At 41.2% G+C, this 15253-nt stretch overlaps 1 protein-coding gene; it reads left to right on the top strand.

Moving 5' to 3' along the window:
* Positions 1-13251: 13251 nt before the first annotated feature.
* GSTUM_00002626001 (uncharacterized protein) lies at positions 13252-15168 on the top strand. XM_002836385.2 has 2 exons: positions 13252-14497; positions 14571-15168. Exons 1-2 carry the CDS (start codon positions 13805-13807, stop codon positions 14619-14621), a joined length of 744 nt encoding a protein of 247 aa, XP_002836431.1. The 5' UTR covers positions 13252-13804; the 3' UTR covers positions 14622-15168.
* The last annotated feature ends 85 nt before the right edge of the window (positions 15169-15253 follow it).

Below are 15253 nucleotides of genomic sequence, written 5' to 3'. Positions count from 1 at the left end.
ATTTCCTCATCCATAGCTTTTTGCTATTCCTCCTTCTCTTGTTATTCTATGAACAGTTTATATATTGTAGAATCTAGTATATAATATATCAGTCCCATAAACTCAACTGTCTTTTTTCTCTATTCCTCTGTTTGTTTAATCTTTTCTAGAAGTTTTTTATATTATGCTTGTAGACTATCTAGTACATCATCATCGTTTTCACAATCTACAAGACAGTTTACAACACCTCTTAGTTCTTTCTGATATCTTTCTAACTTTTCCTAGTCTAGTTGAATCTGATGTTGTCTATTTGCTTTTGCTTCTTGGAATAACTTCTTTTCCCTTAGAGAATGACATGACTTCAGAGAAGGATTTTGTAGTTTAGAAGAACATGAGCTTTCCTGAAATCTGCCTAGCATAGTTGGTTTTAAGAATTGTTCTAGTTTGGTCTAAGTTTCTTCAAGTGTTTCCTTGTATTTCAACTGTGATTTTTCTGTTAGTGTATAATGATATTAGAATGATATCCCTCTTGTCTTTGTAAAATTTATGTTGTATACTTTGGTTATGGTATGCTGTTTTTGTATGTAAATATGGTACATCATTGCATTAAAAGTATATCTAACGGTATAATCTTATTCTAATATCTGGTTGAACTTTTCATGCTTCACCGCTGAAATATATACTATGTATTAGGCAGAGATGATCTGTATAGACTCGGAATCATCTAGGTCAATCAAGATTCCTTTTCGTAAATCAAGATTTATCTATAAAGGCTCAAAGAGGTACTTGTTTTATTTATGACTAGTAGGAGTGAGATGAGGGAAGGTAAAGTAAGATCGAATTGTACGAACAAGATTATATTATTAATGTCTCTTCTCCATTGCTTGATGATGTTTAAAAGTTCAGGAAGCACTTCAATATTTATATTTCCTGTCTGAGATTTCGTAGACTACATCTATTTCTCATACAAATTATGTACCTCTTTAACTATAACTCGTAAAGTTAGGTGATTTCCTGAAGTACAAGCATTAGGAAACCTTGAAAACCATCTTACTCTTTTCAATAATTACTATTGTCAATTGGGAACTGTACTGTTTCCAATAGTAATTGTCCAATCTTCAGAGTTCTTAGACTTATAACCTAGTTCTCATGTCAAACTCTGTTGGCCCCAATTGTCTCCCGTCGCTGGAATGATCAGTTTCATCTATAGGTCATATCAGTAGGAGTAGTCATATATGCAACCTTTCTGGGTTACTGACTTTAAACTTACATAACTTCTGATCCAACCAACAGATGTCCTCCTGATAACTTCAAACTAATTCACAGGAAGCAATGCAACTAGATTGGCAGAAGGTCCCTCGATCAGCAACTTTTGATTATCATAAGTAATGAGATATTGGTTGTTGTTCAGCATTGGGAATAATTCCCGCTACTACAACATGTCTATAGGCCTGGTTGTAACATTCTGTGAAGTCCATTGGTTTCTTTAGTAGTATCATTCAGAGTTCTGGACTCTTCTAATTATTGTAGAATGAATGAGAATGTACTGGTTCTTTGTGGAGATTCTTTAACATTCCTTTTCACTGCTTTGTATGTATAAGTCCTGTTATGACTAGTGTCAAAGGTATTCTATCTTTGAAGCCTACTGACCCTCTAAGTAATAGACTGATTTACTTCATCTTACTTCCCAGTCCTTGCCACAGGTCTCCTCTCATATATCCTGCAGACAGGATCCATTCATATGGATAGTGGCGATATATATCATGTTATTCTAGCACCTTCAATTCTGTGACAATATATTCACAGGACGTAACCAAGATTAATACGTATGATGATGTGCTAATCCCGTAAGGGTACGGGAGGGGGTGTTGGAGACTAGAAATTCCAATTCCAAGTGGGGTTATTCTACTTGGAATATTTTCTAGGTATCGGATCTCAGTACTCCTAACTCCATGATACTTGTAAGCTAAGAATGTAGGTAACTAAGCTTAGATTTTATTCCATATAGTAACTCAAAAAAAGTAGTGGATATTTTTAAATGTCATCATCAGTTTTACAAGTAGACTGCTATTGAGTAGGCTTCACCACAAAGGAATTTCCGATCCCTTGTCATTATACATCGGACTGTTATGGTGAGAGTTTAATTTATCCTTTCTTCCACTCTGTTCGATTTATGGTCATATGTAGGAAAGATGATGTGGATGACTTCTTTTGACTTAAAGAAATTTGCAACCTCCTTGTTAATCTCACAAGTCGTTCCTTGATCATTATAAAACTCTTTGATTCTCTTCTTGAACTGAGTTTATACAAGTTCCTAGATATATAGTATAGCAATAAAAGTCTTCTTCTTAGACTTTACTAGGTGTATCCTGCAGTACTTTGTATAGTCATATACAAATGTCATGTAATACTAGTTTTTACTCAGAGTGGAAATGGATATATGGCAGCTGAGATCCAAATGTACTTTATCAAAAGTCAAGGTGGTACTAATCTCAACTGACTTTGCTACAGTGAGATTGAATTTATACATGTTATATGTATCACAGTCGAAATACTTATAAGTAGGAATAGGAATAGCATTTTCATAACAATCTTTATGCACTTTTAGATATCAAGGTGGTTGATATTGTTCATCCTCAGAGGAGATCATATCACTTTGTTTTCTTTTTGACCAAATATACCACAACCTATTTTTCTTATCTGCTACCATGAATATTCTCCCATCCTTCTTAAGTACTCTTTTGTCTTTTTCCATTAAGCTCTTTACCCTAATGTTATCTAAACATGATTAAGATACCAATGAGTATCAAAAAAATGGTATATATAGGGTTTATCTAAGAATGACTGTATGTTAGCTCCAGTCTAATAGATACATGCTAATTCTTGCATCTCTGAGTACAGTTGCCTAATGAATTCCTCCATCTGCCATCACTACAGTTTCTAAGAAGGAGGTCAAGTTAACAAAATTACCTGAATTCAGTGACAAGTAGCTTGATGCTCCTGAATCACATAAGTATTTCTGGAAAACCTCTCCTTTATCAATTGGTAGTGGTAATAGTATTGTTGTCTTTACATTAAGTACTATTACCAATACATCTGTGGCTACCGTAGTATGAGACCCTTGTTTTCCTTCCTTCTTCTGTTGGAGACTTCGACATTTTGAGGTTGTATGATTATTGAATTTCTGACCTCTTGACGCAAAGTATGTACAGTGCAACTTCTTTCCACCTCTTGGTATACTTAGTACCTTCTCTTCTGTTATGGATGTAATAGGATTTCATACATGATTCAGTTATAAGTCATAGGTCTCTCACATACGACTCATATGAGTCATATGATTTGTTTATGACATTGTTATAACTTGTTTTTCTTTCACACATGACTCAATTATGAGACATGGGCTTTATACATATGGCTCACTTAAGTCATATGATTTGTTTATGTTATGATTTGTAATGTATTACACATGACTCAATTATGAGGCTTGGGTTTGGTGCAATTGACTCATAGTTATAAGTCATCATGGTTAGGGTTGGCAAGAAGAGCACTATATTAGGAGGCTATTATAGCCAAGGTGAATAGGCTCATCATGCTTTGTTATATGTAATTTCCTTACTTCTATCTTCACTTTAACTTGGTAGTGTTGCTTGCATACCCATGATGGTCTTCTTTGTCTTGGATTCTGGGGAGATATCAGACTTCGCTCAGTAGTTCTTGCGCTCTTTGGTGATGAGTACTGTTTGTATTAGTGATTGTGTTGTAGTTATTTATTTTCACCTTCCTGTTGTTGTTTGATTTTCACTACAATTTTGCTTTGGGCTTTTACATCTTTGATAACTATGAGTTCTTCTTTTTCCATAAAATGCTCTTAAGCTTCTCTTCCAATCATTTAAACAATGTTTTTCACGTTCTGGGGTTAGAGGATCTGGATAATAATGTATGGGGAAATACCTGCATCTTTCTTTGGACCAGCTCATGTTTCTTGTTAGATCTTAACAGAATTCTTAGTTTCTCACGATGCAAAATGCACTTGGAATAGACTGATAACCTTCTCGTATTTCACTACGTCATACTTACCACATCAATTCCCAACGGCTGGGGGCCTCACTAAACACACCTTCGTCTCTATATCTCTACAGTCAGAACCCTACGATGATTGTTTACTGTTTCTTTAATCTCAGTTCAAGTGGCATCAATTGGCAGTTCAGTCAGATGTCTCCTCCTCACTCCTACATAAATGACTTTGACCCTCAAAATTCCCACTCTCTGGGCCAGCAATTTGGCTACCCTGACTAACATGGGGTGATTGGTGACTGGGAAACATCTAGGTCATATGTAGAGTTGGTGTAGTTACAGATAGTGGTTAGTGGTCATACCTGTTGTAAGTAGGGTCTAGCTTCTACTTGTCTCATTTCCTGTCTTGTTTTCCTTCTTTCTAGAGTGCCAGTTGGGGCATGAACCCCCTATTGTCTTCTGGTCTTTCGCCTCTTTGTAGTGGCTGCCTGCAATTGACCCCAGACCTCTTTTTATAGCTCACTTGGCCTTCAGCTCTTGGGGAGCTAAGCGGTGTGGTGATTGCTTGTACCCTTTTTGTACTGGTGTTGGCCTCTGTGTAGTTCCTAGTCTTAGTTGAGGGCCCCTCCCAGTTGTTAGTCAGGAGATGGAACTTTATTAGTGTCGCCAAGACCAGTAGCTGCCTGATAGGATCTGGTATAGGCTATCCTGTGGCTGTCAATGGTTGACCTGTACAAGAGGCTGAGGGTGCTGGATGGAGCCTGTGGTGTCTCGTGTGCTATGCTTGGGGAAGGGCTGACTGGTAGGAGAGAGGCACCTACAAGTACCAGACAGGCTGGCGTCATGTTAGGTAGGGATTAATTAGGTATTTTCTGCTACACCTGGGCTCTTAAGGTTATGTTGCTTAATGCTGTGAAGCTTTCTAATAGACAGGCTGCCTGATGGCCACCTGTACGGATTGTAGATTGCAACCACCTAGTTGGACTTATTTGGGTCTTGTGCGGTGTACTCAATTGGGTTTGTTTGGCTTTTCTTAGGTTAGTTGTGGGAATGACAGGAGGGTACAGGGCACTACTGATGGGAGATAGGCTCCGCTAACCATGTCGGTCTGTCACTGCCTTAATGCTATTCCTTTGTACGGAGTATTTGTTTGGGTTACAGGTAACTGGTAAAGGTACTCCATACCGGTATGCTCTACAGAAGTAACTGGCAAAGTGAGTTCATGGGGTCAATGGCCTAGCATACGTGTGTAAGAGATAGACATATTAGTTGCCTCCTCCCTGCTATGGTACTACCTGTGGAGATAAATTGGTATTGATTTTCTTTTGTAGTAGACAGGTCTGGAGGACGGTATATAGCTTGAGCAGGAGTCACTTTTGGTTTAGATTTTTGTACAGAGAGCATGCCAATATTGGACACTCCTTAGGCTTTACTACTATGGCCTGGGTCTTACCTTTCGCCCATATACCTTGTTATTGTGGGGTTTGCTCTCAAGACTCCTCAGTCGGAAATGATACTGACTTGCTATGGGAGCTGCCATTGGTTCCATACTAGAGGGACTTCAGGTGCGGAGGCATAGAGCACTTTCTTTACTATTGATGGTCTTGTATTTAGTATTCATGTTTGGGCATGGTGCAGACATGTTTGAGGTATGGGGCTGGAGGTTTAGTTAGTTTATAGTTAGTGGTAGTTCCAGTTAGCACTAGTCCTGTACCGGTCGGGACTTGTTGTATGCTGGAGTCGGTACTACAAGTATAAATAAAATTACCTTAAATTTTCTAATTAATTTCCTTACTTATAAAATACTGGTATACTCTGTATTCTTTACATTTTTGACGAACGTAAGAGTAATATCTTTATATATTATAATGCGCGGCGTTACCCAAGTAAGTATTTGTAACATAAGCCAAAGAGCCTAAGAACTATCATAGGAAGGATATATATATATATCTTGAGAAGGTATTATTGCCTCTCACTATATATTAACAGGAATTTAAGAATATAAAATTAGTTGCCATTCTTGCTGAAAGAACATTGTATCAGTCAGGATGGAAATCTTTATCCAAGAGCATAAACATAATTCCTTTTACAGCCTGTAAATATATGCATACCTGTATTGTTGTTTGGAATTTGTTGGTATTACTATTAATATTTAAATTGTTCGTATATTATTGAAACAGTTCATTTAAAACTATTTCAAAATTAGTAATATAGTCAGAAACCAGTAGTCTGGAGGTGAGTTTGATCTTCCATATGGCATTCAGTAAGATCAGATTGTTTGTAGATGTTTCATTGTTAAATTTGTCCTTAAATGCTTATCAAGTAACTTGTATGGTTTTATTGGTAGCAATATTGAAGCGTAAGGATTTGTTAATACTGGAATAGTAAGAACATAGTCTTCGCATCTTTACTTTTCCAGTCCTTGGCTTGCTTTTCATTAGCAGTGGAACTCTCTTTATTGGTTAATTCTGATTTTATAAACTCTTCTAACACAATATCCTAAAACTCTCATAAATTAAAAGCGGTCTCCCAGGAGTTAGCCCAGGTGTTTAGTTCACTTGTCCATGCAGTTTGGAGTTGTCTTTGATGGAAATTGTTAGGAATATCAGGATCTGATATATTGGAACCACTCTAAGTAGGGTAACTCCACTCAGCATTGGTATTTCTGATCTCTAACACCCAGCTCTGGCTCTCTTATAGTGCCAGCCTCTCATTATTTATATCGATCTTATTTGGTCCTATGACTATAATGTCACACAATTGAAGGCGTTTGAATAATACTGTATATCTCACTACCGTCTGTCTGACTGGATCCTGTTCACTGGTTATATAAGATATTATCTTTGGCACAATTCGGGAAATAGAACAGAGTCAATCCATCAATATCCCATTAGTGACCAGACTTCAAAGATGGAATATCTTTTGAATAGGCTGTAACTAATAGAACATATTTGCACAAAGATATGATATTCAATATTAGAGGATTTTCACGAAATGCTAATACATTCACATTCATACAATAATGATTAAAAGATTTTACACCTGCTAGGAAATACTATGGAAGAAGCTAACTGACTTCACAGAGGGTTACAACTAGGTGAAGCGATATGTCCTAATCCCTGGAATTATTACCAATACTACACAATGACCAATAACCTTTTACTTAAAATAATCCAGAGTTGCCTATCAAGGAATTACCTACCAATCTGGTAGAATGGCTTTCTGCGAATCAGGATAAAGTCATTCAGAAGGTATCAGTCTGTTGAATCAGGAGTTTTGGAGGTTCAAAGTCTACGACCTAGGAATGTTGCATATATGACTTTGTCTGCAGATGTAATCCTTACCTGAAACCAATCATTTCATCAACAGGAGAGACAATTGGGCCCAATACAGTTTAACTTGGAAACTTGGCCGTAAGTCTAGAAACTCTGAAGATCTAATAACTACTATTAGAACCAATACAGCATTCCAATTGAAAGAATTGTATTTACTGAAGTGGGTGTAATGGATTTCAGGGTCTCCTAGTATTTGCACATCTGGAGAATAGCCGATATTGCAAGTTATAATCAGAGAGATACATAATTTGTATAAGAGATAGATGTAGTCTGTGAACACTCAAACTTGGAATATAAATATCAAAGTACTTCTCCAGCTTTTAGACATTATCAAGTAATTGAGAAGAAACTGTAACAATATAATATTATTTACACTATTCTATTCTACTTTATTCTTAGTAGTCATAAACAAAACAAGTAACTCTTTTGAGCACCTCTAGATAAATTTCTGTCTATAAAATAAATCTCAAATGGCCTAGATGATTCTGAGTTTATACTGATTATCTTAGCCTAACAGAGATACTGAAACCGGATTTGGTATTTCTGTCAGTGGACATTGTTACTCAATATGTTCAATTGAATTTGTAACTGTTGTTATTATTTTAGTCAGACAGCTCTGATTTCTATTTGCCATTGTAGAACTTTAACTGATAACTAATATCACTATACTGATTGAGGACTTTGTTTGGCTTATCTTCATAGTATCTGTCACAATAAATGGGCAGTATGTAGCTGACTTTGTTTAATCTAATGTATTGGAAAGGTTTGCAAGTCTAGTGAACATATAGGATTACATTAAAGAATAGTATGTATCTTTCAATAAAATAGTGTATCCAGTATTTATGATAGCAGATTGGTACAAGATGTTCGATGTTGGACAGGTGTTCTTGGTCATAGTAATCATAGATGAATGTGCTGTATTCTTATCTGTCCTAGTAGATCTCAACTTCGTCAAATGGAGTTTCTCGGTATCTATTTACATCATTGTAAATCGCCACTTTATTAAGTAGCGTATGAAGGTTGAGAGGAGGAGAGGAACAGTAAATACATTTGCCTAGAGAAATAAGAAGCCTTCAGGTATATGGTAGGGATGCATAGGTATCTCACAAACCTGGACTTATAACCTGAGAAATATTGTATCTATTGTACCAACTACAGTGAGAGCAAAGTAACAATAATAGGCAAAAGATATCTTGAAGACTTTTTAGATTATCTAATCTTGCGCTCTCTCTCTCACAAGAAGGTGGAAACTACCCCTTTATATACACTTCATCATTACATGAGCACTGCTTCATACTAAAGAAATCTAAAGAAGATACTAGAATACACTAGTATAATACATGGTCATGTGGCTGTGTCACATGACCGACACAGCCTCATCACCGGATAGGAAAGGAATAACATATTTTTCCAACATTGTGGGCAGTGACGGGGCCTGACCTGATTGCTTTAGAGCGAACACTACAGGGAGAGCTAAGTAAATTCGGATTTAAGAGATCTCCGTTTGGGGGAGAGGGTATAGAGGACCCCCTGAAAGCCCTGGATTGCAATATCTATACCCGCCATAGTGATGAGTGAGTGTTCTATACTTGAGTATATTGTGGACATGGTAGGTATGGCACGGCAGGTAGGGGGGGGAGGAAAGAAAGAAAGAAAGAAAAGTGAATAAAAAGATACTTTTAAATGCAGTAGTGTTCGTAGCCCCAAGCAGCTATAGTACGATATCAAATAAAATCAAGTCTATTTAGTAAGCCTCAATAGTAAGAAACCCGGGTGAACCAGGCAGGGTGAGTCTGATAGGAGAGGGGGAAATGTATGGCGTTTTTGGACGAAATGGCCCGGTCGGGTGTTTGGGTGGGGGAGGGGCATCCGAGCCTAGCACGGCACTGTAAGTGCGTTTTTTTGTGACCGGCCCGGTAAAGGGAAGCTCGCACCGCGAGGCTGGACGACTAGTTGGCTAGTTGGATGGGAAATGGGTACGGACAGGTAAAGTATGATAAGTTATTCTAGCTATTATAGTAAGGTGGGTCAATTCACTACTACTCGTACAGTGATACTGCTAGCGGCGATATGTGATGGTTTTACAGCATACGGGTATGCATGATACGTGCAGTGCATGCAGTACGCCTCTGGCTGAGTGCCGTACTCGAGTATTTGATCGCCTCAAGGCTTGGGTTGATAAGAAGTGTGATGCGCTTGGACTGATTAGTAATGGGTTGGACCACCTGCACCCATACAGTACCGTACCGGCCGGGGGCACAGTACTGTACTCGAGTACGTACAGTACAGTACAGTATGAGGTTGTCTTCAAAATTCGCTGACACCCCCCCACTTTACACCAAAAATGGGCATCTTCACTTTGCAAAATCTCAGCTCTGTCACCCTGTAAGAAAATATAAATCTTGCTAGAGTGTTTAGAGCCATCTAGATATCATCATTTGCAAGTGATGAGCTCTGTTGGTTGATGGCCATGGGGCAATACAAGAAGTAACAATTGTGGACAAAGGATACTTCAAATTTTATATAGGCTTCCCATACAAAAGGTACATCACAACTGCATCCAATCTGGCCATACGGCTCTCAGCCCTCAAGGTGAAGTGGAAAAATTGACATAATTTCTATGTAGAGATTCTAGGTAATTCCTACACAATGGAATTAATTTCCTAAATTCTCCATTGTTTTTGGATGAGTTGAGTGTGTTTAAAATCAGCTATTTTTGGTAGGTTACTGTACGAGTACACGAGTACAATGATGGTTTAATTCCGCCGGGCAGTAAGAGGGTAGAGTACTGTACCGGTAGCCAAGGCTGCCTTGTCGAATTGGTCACACGGGTAAGGGCTCTTTTTCATGTTTAGAGAGAGGCAGCTTCGCCATTGAAAAATTTCTCGCGAGGGGAAGGAATAGAGATTAAAGGGATGATCAACATATTATCCTTCGGAACAAAGCGAGCGGCTGTCCCCTACATGGTACTGTTCTAGTACTGTACAGCACCATTTGATCTGGAGGGTAACCCTGACCCTGGATTCCTTCCTTCTCATCATCATATCATATGCTCGAGTAGTCAGCGAGCGCATGATTTTGGGTTCCAGGGGTGGGCGCTCGAGTACGGTACCGTAGTATAGTCATACTCTAGTACTCGTACATCTAAGTCACTGGTCTGAGAAACGGAACTTTTGTTTTTCCGATTGGATACCGCCAAATTAATCTACCGGATCGCCAATATTAAGTTGTATTTATCCTCTTCGACACGACAGTATTCACTTTTATGCGTTATCGACGTTCGGCTTGAGCGGTAGCTTTTTGTGCTCTCAAAGGCTATGAGGGTACAGTACCGACATCCTACCCAGGTACACCCCTAAATCCACAATTCAAGCGCTCGTACGCAGAATCCAACAAGCGCCAAGGTTTTTGCAAGCACAATTATTACAGTGACCTTCGCCCGATGCCTCTTTGTGATAGATGAGATTAAATGGTAGAAGCAGAATAATGGCGAAAAAGAAGACGCTGACATACTCCCATTTCCCTGTACGAACACTTCAAGTCGGGCCACTGGCCACACGCAATGACTCAGGCGGGACTGACTCCATGCACCGATCACCGATCACCCCCCCTAAATCTAGCATGACCTGGATATTGGATCTAACCCTGCCGTTGTTTATGTTTGGGATTTTTGCTACAAATGATGTAGACTCTGCCCTTTCTGCGGACCGACTGTTGGGCGTTTTGCAAGGCTCTGTCAGCCCGACTGCTCGAATCACAACCAAAAAATATCGAAAGAGTAGAGAGCAAACGGGGTGGAAATGAAGGGTGTGACGGGGCTCAACATTGGTGAAAAGGGTGGAAGGAAAATGGGGGTCGATAGAAATAAGGTGATCACAGTACCTTGCAGCACTCGCACAATTTTTTGACTGCCGATCGCACCTTCATTCCACATACTTGATTGTGATTGTGATTGTGGGAAACCGTGTTCCAAGAGTGGTGGACAATTAGAGGTGTGATGTTTGTGTTTGAAACGAGAGGCCGAAAGGTGAGAGACAGAGTTAGCAAGGTCGAGAAGGGCTGCCTGCTTGTGGAGCGGGGCAGATTTTTTGGAATTGTGGATGGTGATGAGAAGGAATAGACCATGATGTAAGATTGTCGATAGAGGGCAAGACGAGTCCAGGGGGTTCTCCAAAGGTTGACAGCCGGCATTTAGGGAGTGAATGTGGACGGGTGAGAGCGAGGCGGAGGTGAGTACTTGCTGGGGTGGGGAGGAGTACGATGAGAGAGGGAAGGGTTTGGGTTGGTTCGTTGGCGACGTTCTGAGGCTTGGGTGCAGACTATTGTCGGTTATCGTAAGGTCTGCGGTAAGATGGTGGGGAAGAATTGGCATAGGCCAATGAAGCGGGGCAGTGTCTGGTGTCAAGAGAGTGACAGGAAAAGGGGAGGAAAAAAGAAAGTTTGATGGGGTTAAAGAAGGGATGAACCAGGAATCCATGATACCGCTAATGGTATCATAGATGAGAACACCAACGGGAGGAACGTGGAAGGAACAAACCTCCGATGAGCATCAACTTTCCCAGTATCCGGTGTTGGGTGCTGTCAGTTATCCTCACACCCGCCTCCGCCCACCCACCACCTCTTCCACCACCACCAACGACACCATCACCAACCACGGTATCATAACCGCATTTTCGCTTTTTCTGACGTGGGGGCTCACAGACATCGCAGCCAGCCGAATCCAACCAGAGGCTCTGCCCGCTTGCTTCACCGTCAGCATTATCGGATGAAGAAATAAGAAAAGGGAGAGAGATCCAAGCGAATGAGGGCCAAGATCACAATAGGCTTTGTGAATGGAATACTTATACTACTGTATGATACTTTCCTATGCTATGTTTCATTCCTGTCACTGGCTTAACCACTTGAAAAGTTCTATAAACATCACAGAACATTAACTGCCGTAGGTTTACTGTAGCAACAGCATCGTCAACATCATCACGGACGTGTCTCGTCTTCTCCTGACTCAACGCTTGGTCAATGTATTCAACGGTTTGTCACCTGTTCCCAGTTGCCCTCTTTTGCGGTCTGCAGCACGAGTATACTATTCCTATTATGTCTAATAGACAGGGCGAACGAATAGCTACTTGCGAGGGGGCGGAGCAATGCGCTGATCAGAATCATCCTCGGTTGTGGCTATTCCTAAGAAGGATGAGGAGGAGGGGGGGGGTACAGTAGGTAATCTATACTTGTTCCTATAGCACGCACACACTCACTCACCCACTCACCCACCCATTCACTCAAACCACTCACCCTCAACACTCAGACATCCTTTCACTCGTTCTCACCCACTCGCTCTCTCGCTCACCCTGTTCTCAGGGCTTCCAGATTTCGCTGTAATATCCTGAGAAACCGACCTGTTCCTCGGGTCCCCCTTCACAAACTACCCCCCTCACCCATGCCAGCACGACTGTGCCCTCAACCTGGCATCGCCCTCCTATCCCCCCATCTCTGAATTCACCCCACCACTAATACCTTGCATTGCCTGGCTAGATGCAACTCTGTCGCCTTTTGCACATCCTTCGGGACTTGCACTACCGTCCTGTCCCCGAGGTTGGTCTGGCTTAAGGTACAAACACCCTCTGCTGCTTTGGGTCATTCAACGAAAGATCAGACCCTGTATACACTCACTCAGCCGTACCCATCTCTTGATTTGATTCGCCTCGATTCTAGCAGGGAGTCCTTCGCACACTTTAAGTTATATCTAAGTCACAGGTTTTCGGATGAGTTCACAGATTATTAGTGTCCTTTTGGGACTCGCCTCATGAAGTGAAGAAATGCCTGCGTGCCTGCGTCAGCGAATGACACTCGCAAGGCACATATGTTTCTTGGTTCGTTCGCTTGAGCTACTTGCAGCCCATTACTTTTAACGTAGGAGGCCAGCGGCGGGGACCTCTAGGAAGGGAGAAGAAAGCACCACCATTGGCATACGCAAATAGAAGGAAAAGTGCCCATAAGTGCATTTTCTTCCCCATTGCTTTCCCTAGATATCATCTGGTCTTTCCACGCACCTATTACATCTCGCTAGCTACTCCAAATTAGGCTCGACGCAGGCTTGCCCAGTCATACCAAAAAATCAGTCAACGATATCGACTCTGCCCTCTCCGTTCTTCGTGCTGCTTGCTTGTCTCTTGTCACACGGTTTCAATTTGCCTTGACTTTTCGAACGTTGTTCCGAGTTCAAACTTCGGAGAAGCCGGCGGAGTGTGCGTTACATTTCGTGTTTCTGAAGCTATCAGAATGTGCGCTTCCTCTGCCATCCCCCTGACATAAATACTGCTCCCAATGTCCCATCTCGGGCCTCTTTTTGATCCCATACCACAAAGGAGTTTCGCTGCATCTACATACCTGCCAACGGAGCTTCCTTGAGATTTATTGAAGGTAAGATATATATCCTCAGAAACCTCGGACAATTCGAACCTTGTTAGACGATATCCAATATGATCGACAATATCCCAGCAGAGCTATTGCTCAATATCTTGTCCTATCTGGACAACCTAGAACCTATCTCCGGCGCAAGCCACTCCCTTTCCCTTGCTACTCGAGACTTCAGAACCCACGCACTGCGTACCCGCTTAGCTAGCATCAGTCATGTCGAGATTCTTATGCGCATATGGTCACCTCCGACCTTCTTTAGAAGAAGGGGAGGATATCCATACGGTTCTGGAGGCCATATCACTCGACCGCAAGATCTTCATGATATCCTCTGTGATCCCGATACGTTCAATCGAGTGGAGGCATACCTTGGAAGTTTAGAGAGGAGGGCTTGCGTTGCGGCTAGGATAGCGGAGTATGTTATGACGATCGTTTCGTTCAATTCACTCCGAACGAACGCAGAGAGACATTTCTACGCTATGAGGATAGTCCTCGAATTGTGGTCTCCCCAAGCACGATTCTCCCACGATGTTGACGGGCGCTGGCTCAATCTTGGCGACGATTCCGGTCTGCTAGATGTGCATATTCAAGACGCATACGTCTTGAACCTACCGAGGGATGTCCAAGCCGCAATGGTCACTGTTTATGATGCTCTTGCACAGAGTCTGCGGCCTCCCTTCTGTTCCACAAGTAGACGAAGACATGGAGGTAGAGCTTCGGAGGGGGAAGGAATCTGGTTGTATAGGTTGATCGTCAAGGTAAGATGCTTTCAAATCCTTTGTAAGTGCTGAGTATTGTGCATGGAACTAATACGACTGTCTTATGCTCTAGGAGGGAATGGATGCTGTCCTTGGTATGATTGAGCTGCGGAGCGATCGTTAGAAAGCAAAGCACCTCAGGGAGCGATCATATGAGCAAACTGTAACCCTACTAGATTGCAGATGATATCCGAAGGAGAAACCGATCAAACACTGCTACGAAAGGGACTGGGGTCGGGGGGGGATTTGCAATTTGAGAATTTGGATGAGGTTTTCCAGTTCTTTCTTTATTTTCTGATTTCTGAGCGACGCCATGACCCCTTGACGGGTATCTCCTTAATTACCTAGAACTCCCCACTACAATTTTTTTTTAATTGCATTCTATACTCTGTTCAGACCGGAGTTTCCGTTTTACTGGGCTCCACGGGTGTCTAGCACACCCCTACACCCGATTGGTTTCTCTCTTTACCGTTCCAAATCCGATTTGTCTGTTTTCACTACTTTGTAACCGGGTACGACCACGATGAGATCTAGATTCCTTTTTTACGTTTCCCCCCCACATTCTACATTAATTGTCCCAAGACGCATGAGTGGATCTCGTATTACACCACTCTACCACTTCATCTATGCGAAAATATGTACTTTAAATAATAAAAACCTTTCCCTCCCGGAATGACCTGAAGCAAACAGACAATCCTTCGAGAAGCTGATTCTTAAAGGGAAAATAAAATAAAGTAAAATAAGAAAGGCATTCTC

The sequence above is a fragment of the Tuber melanosporum genome (genome assembly GCF_000151645.1).
Source record: "Tuber melanosporum whole genome shotgun sequence assembly, scaffold_141, strain Mel28".
Taxonomy (NCBI): domain Eukaryota; kingdom Fungi; phylum Ascomycota; class Pezizomycetes; order Pezizales; family Tuberaceae; genus Tuber; species Tuber melanosporum.
This window is presented reverse-complemented; position numbering and strand designations above follow the sequence as displayed.

What these genes read in the sequence shown, in the direction of transcription:
- GSTUM_00002626001 (XM_002836385.2), top strand. Translation starts at nt 13,805, where the DNA reads ATGATCGACAATATCCCAGCAGAGCTATTGCTCAATATCTTGTCCTAT. An exon ending in TGTATAGGTTGATCGTCAAG is followed by an intron (nt 14,498 to 14,570) that starts GTAAGATGCTTT and finishes CTTATGCTCTAG; the next exon opens with GAGGGAATGGATGCTGTCCT.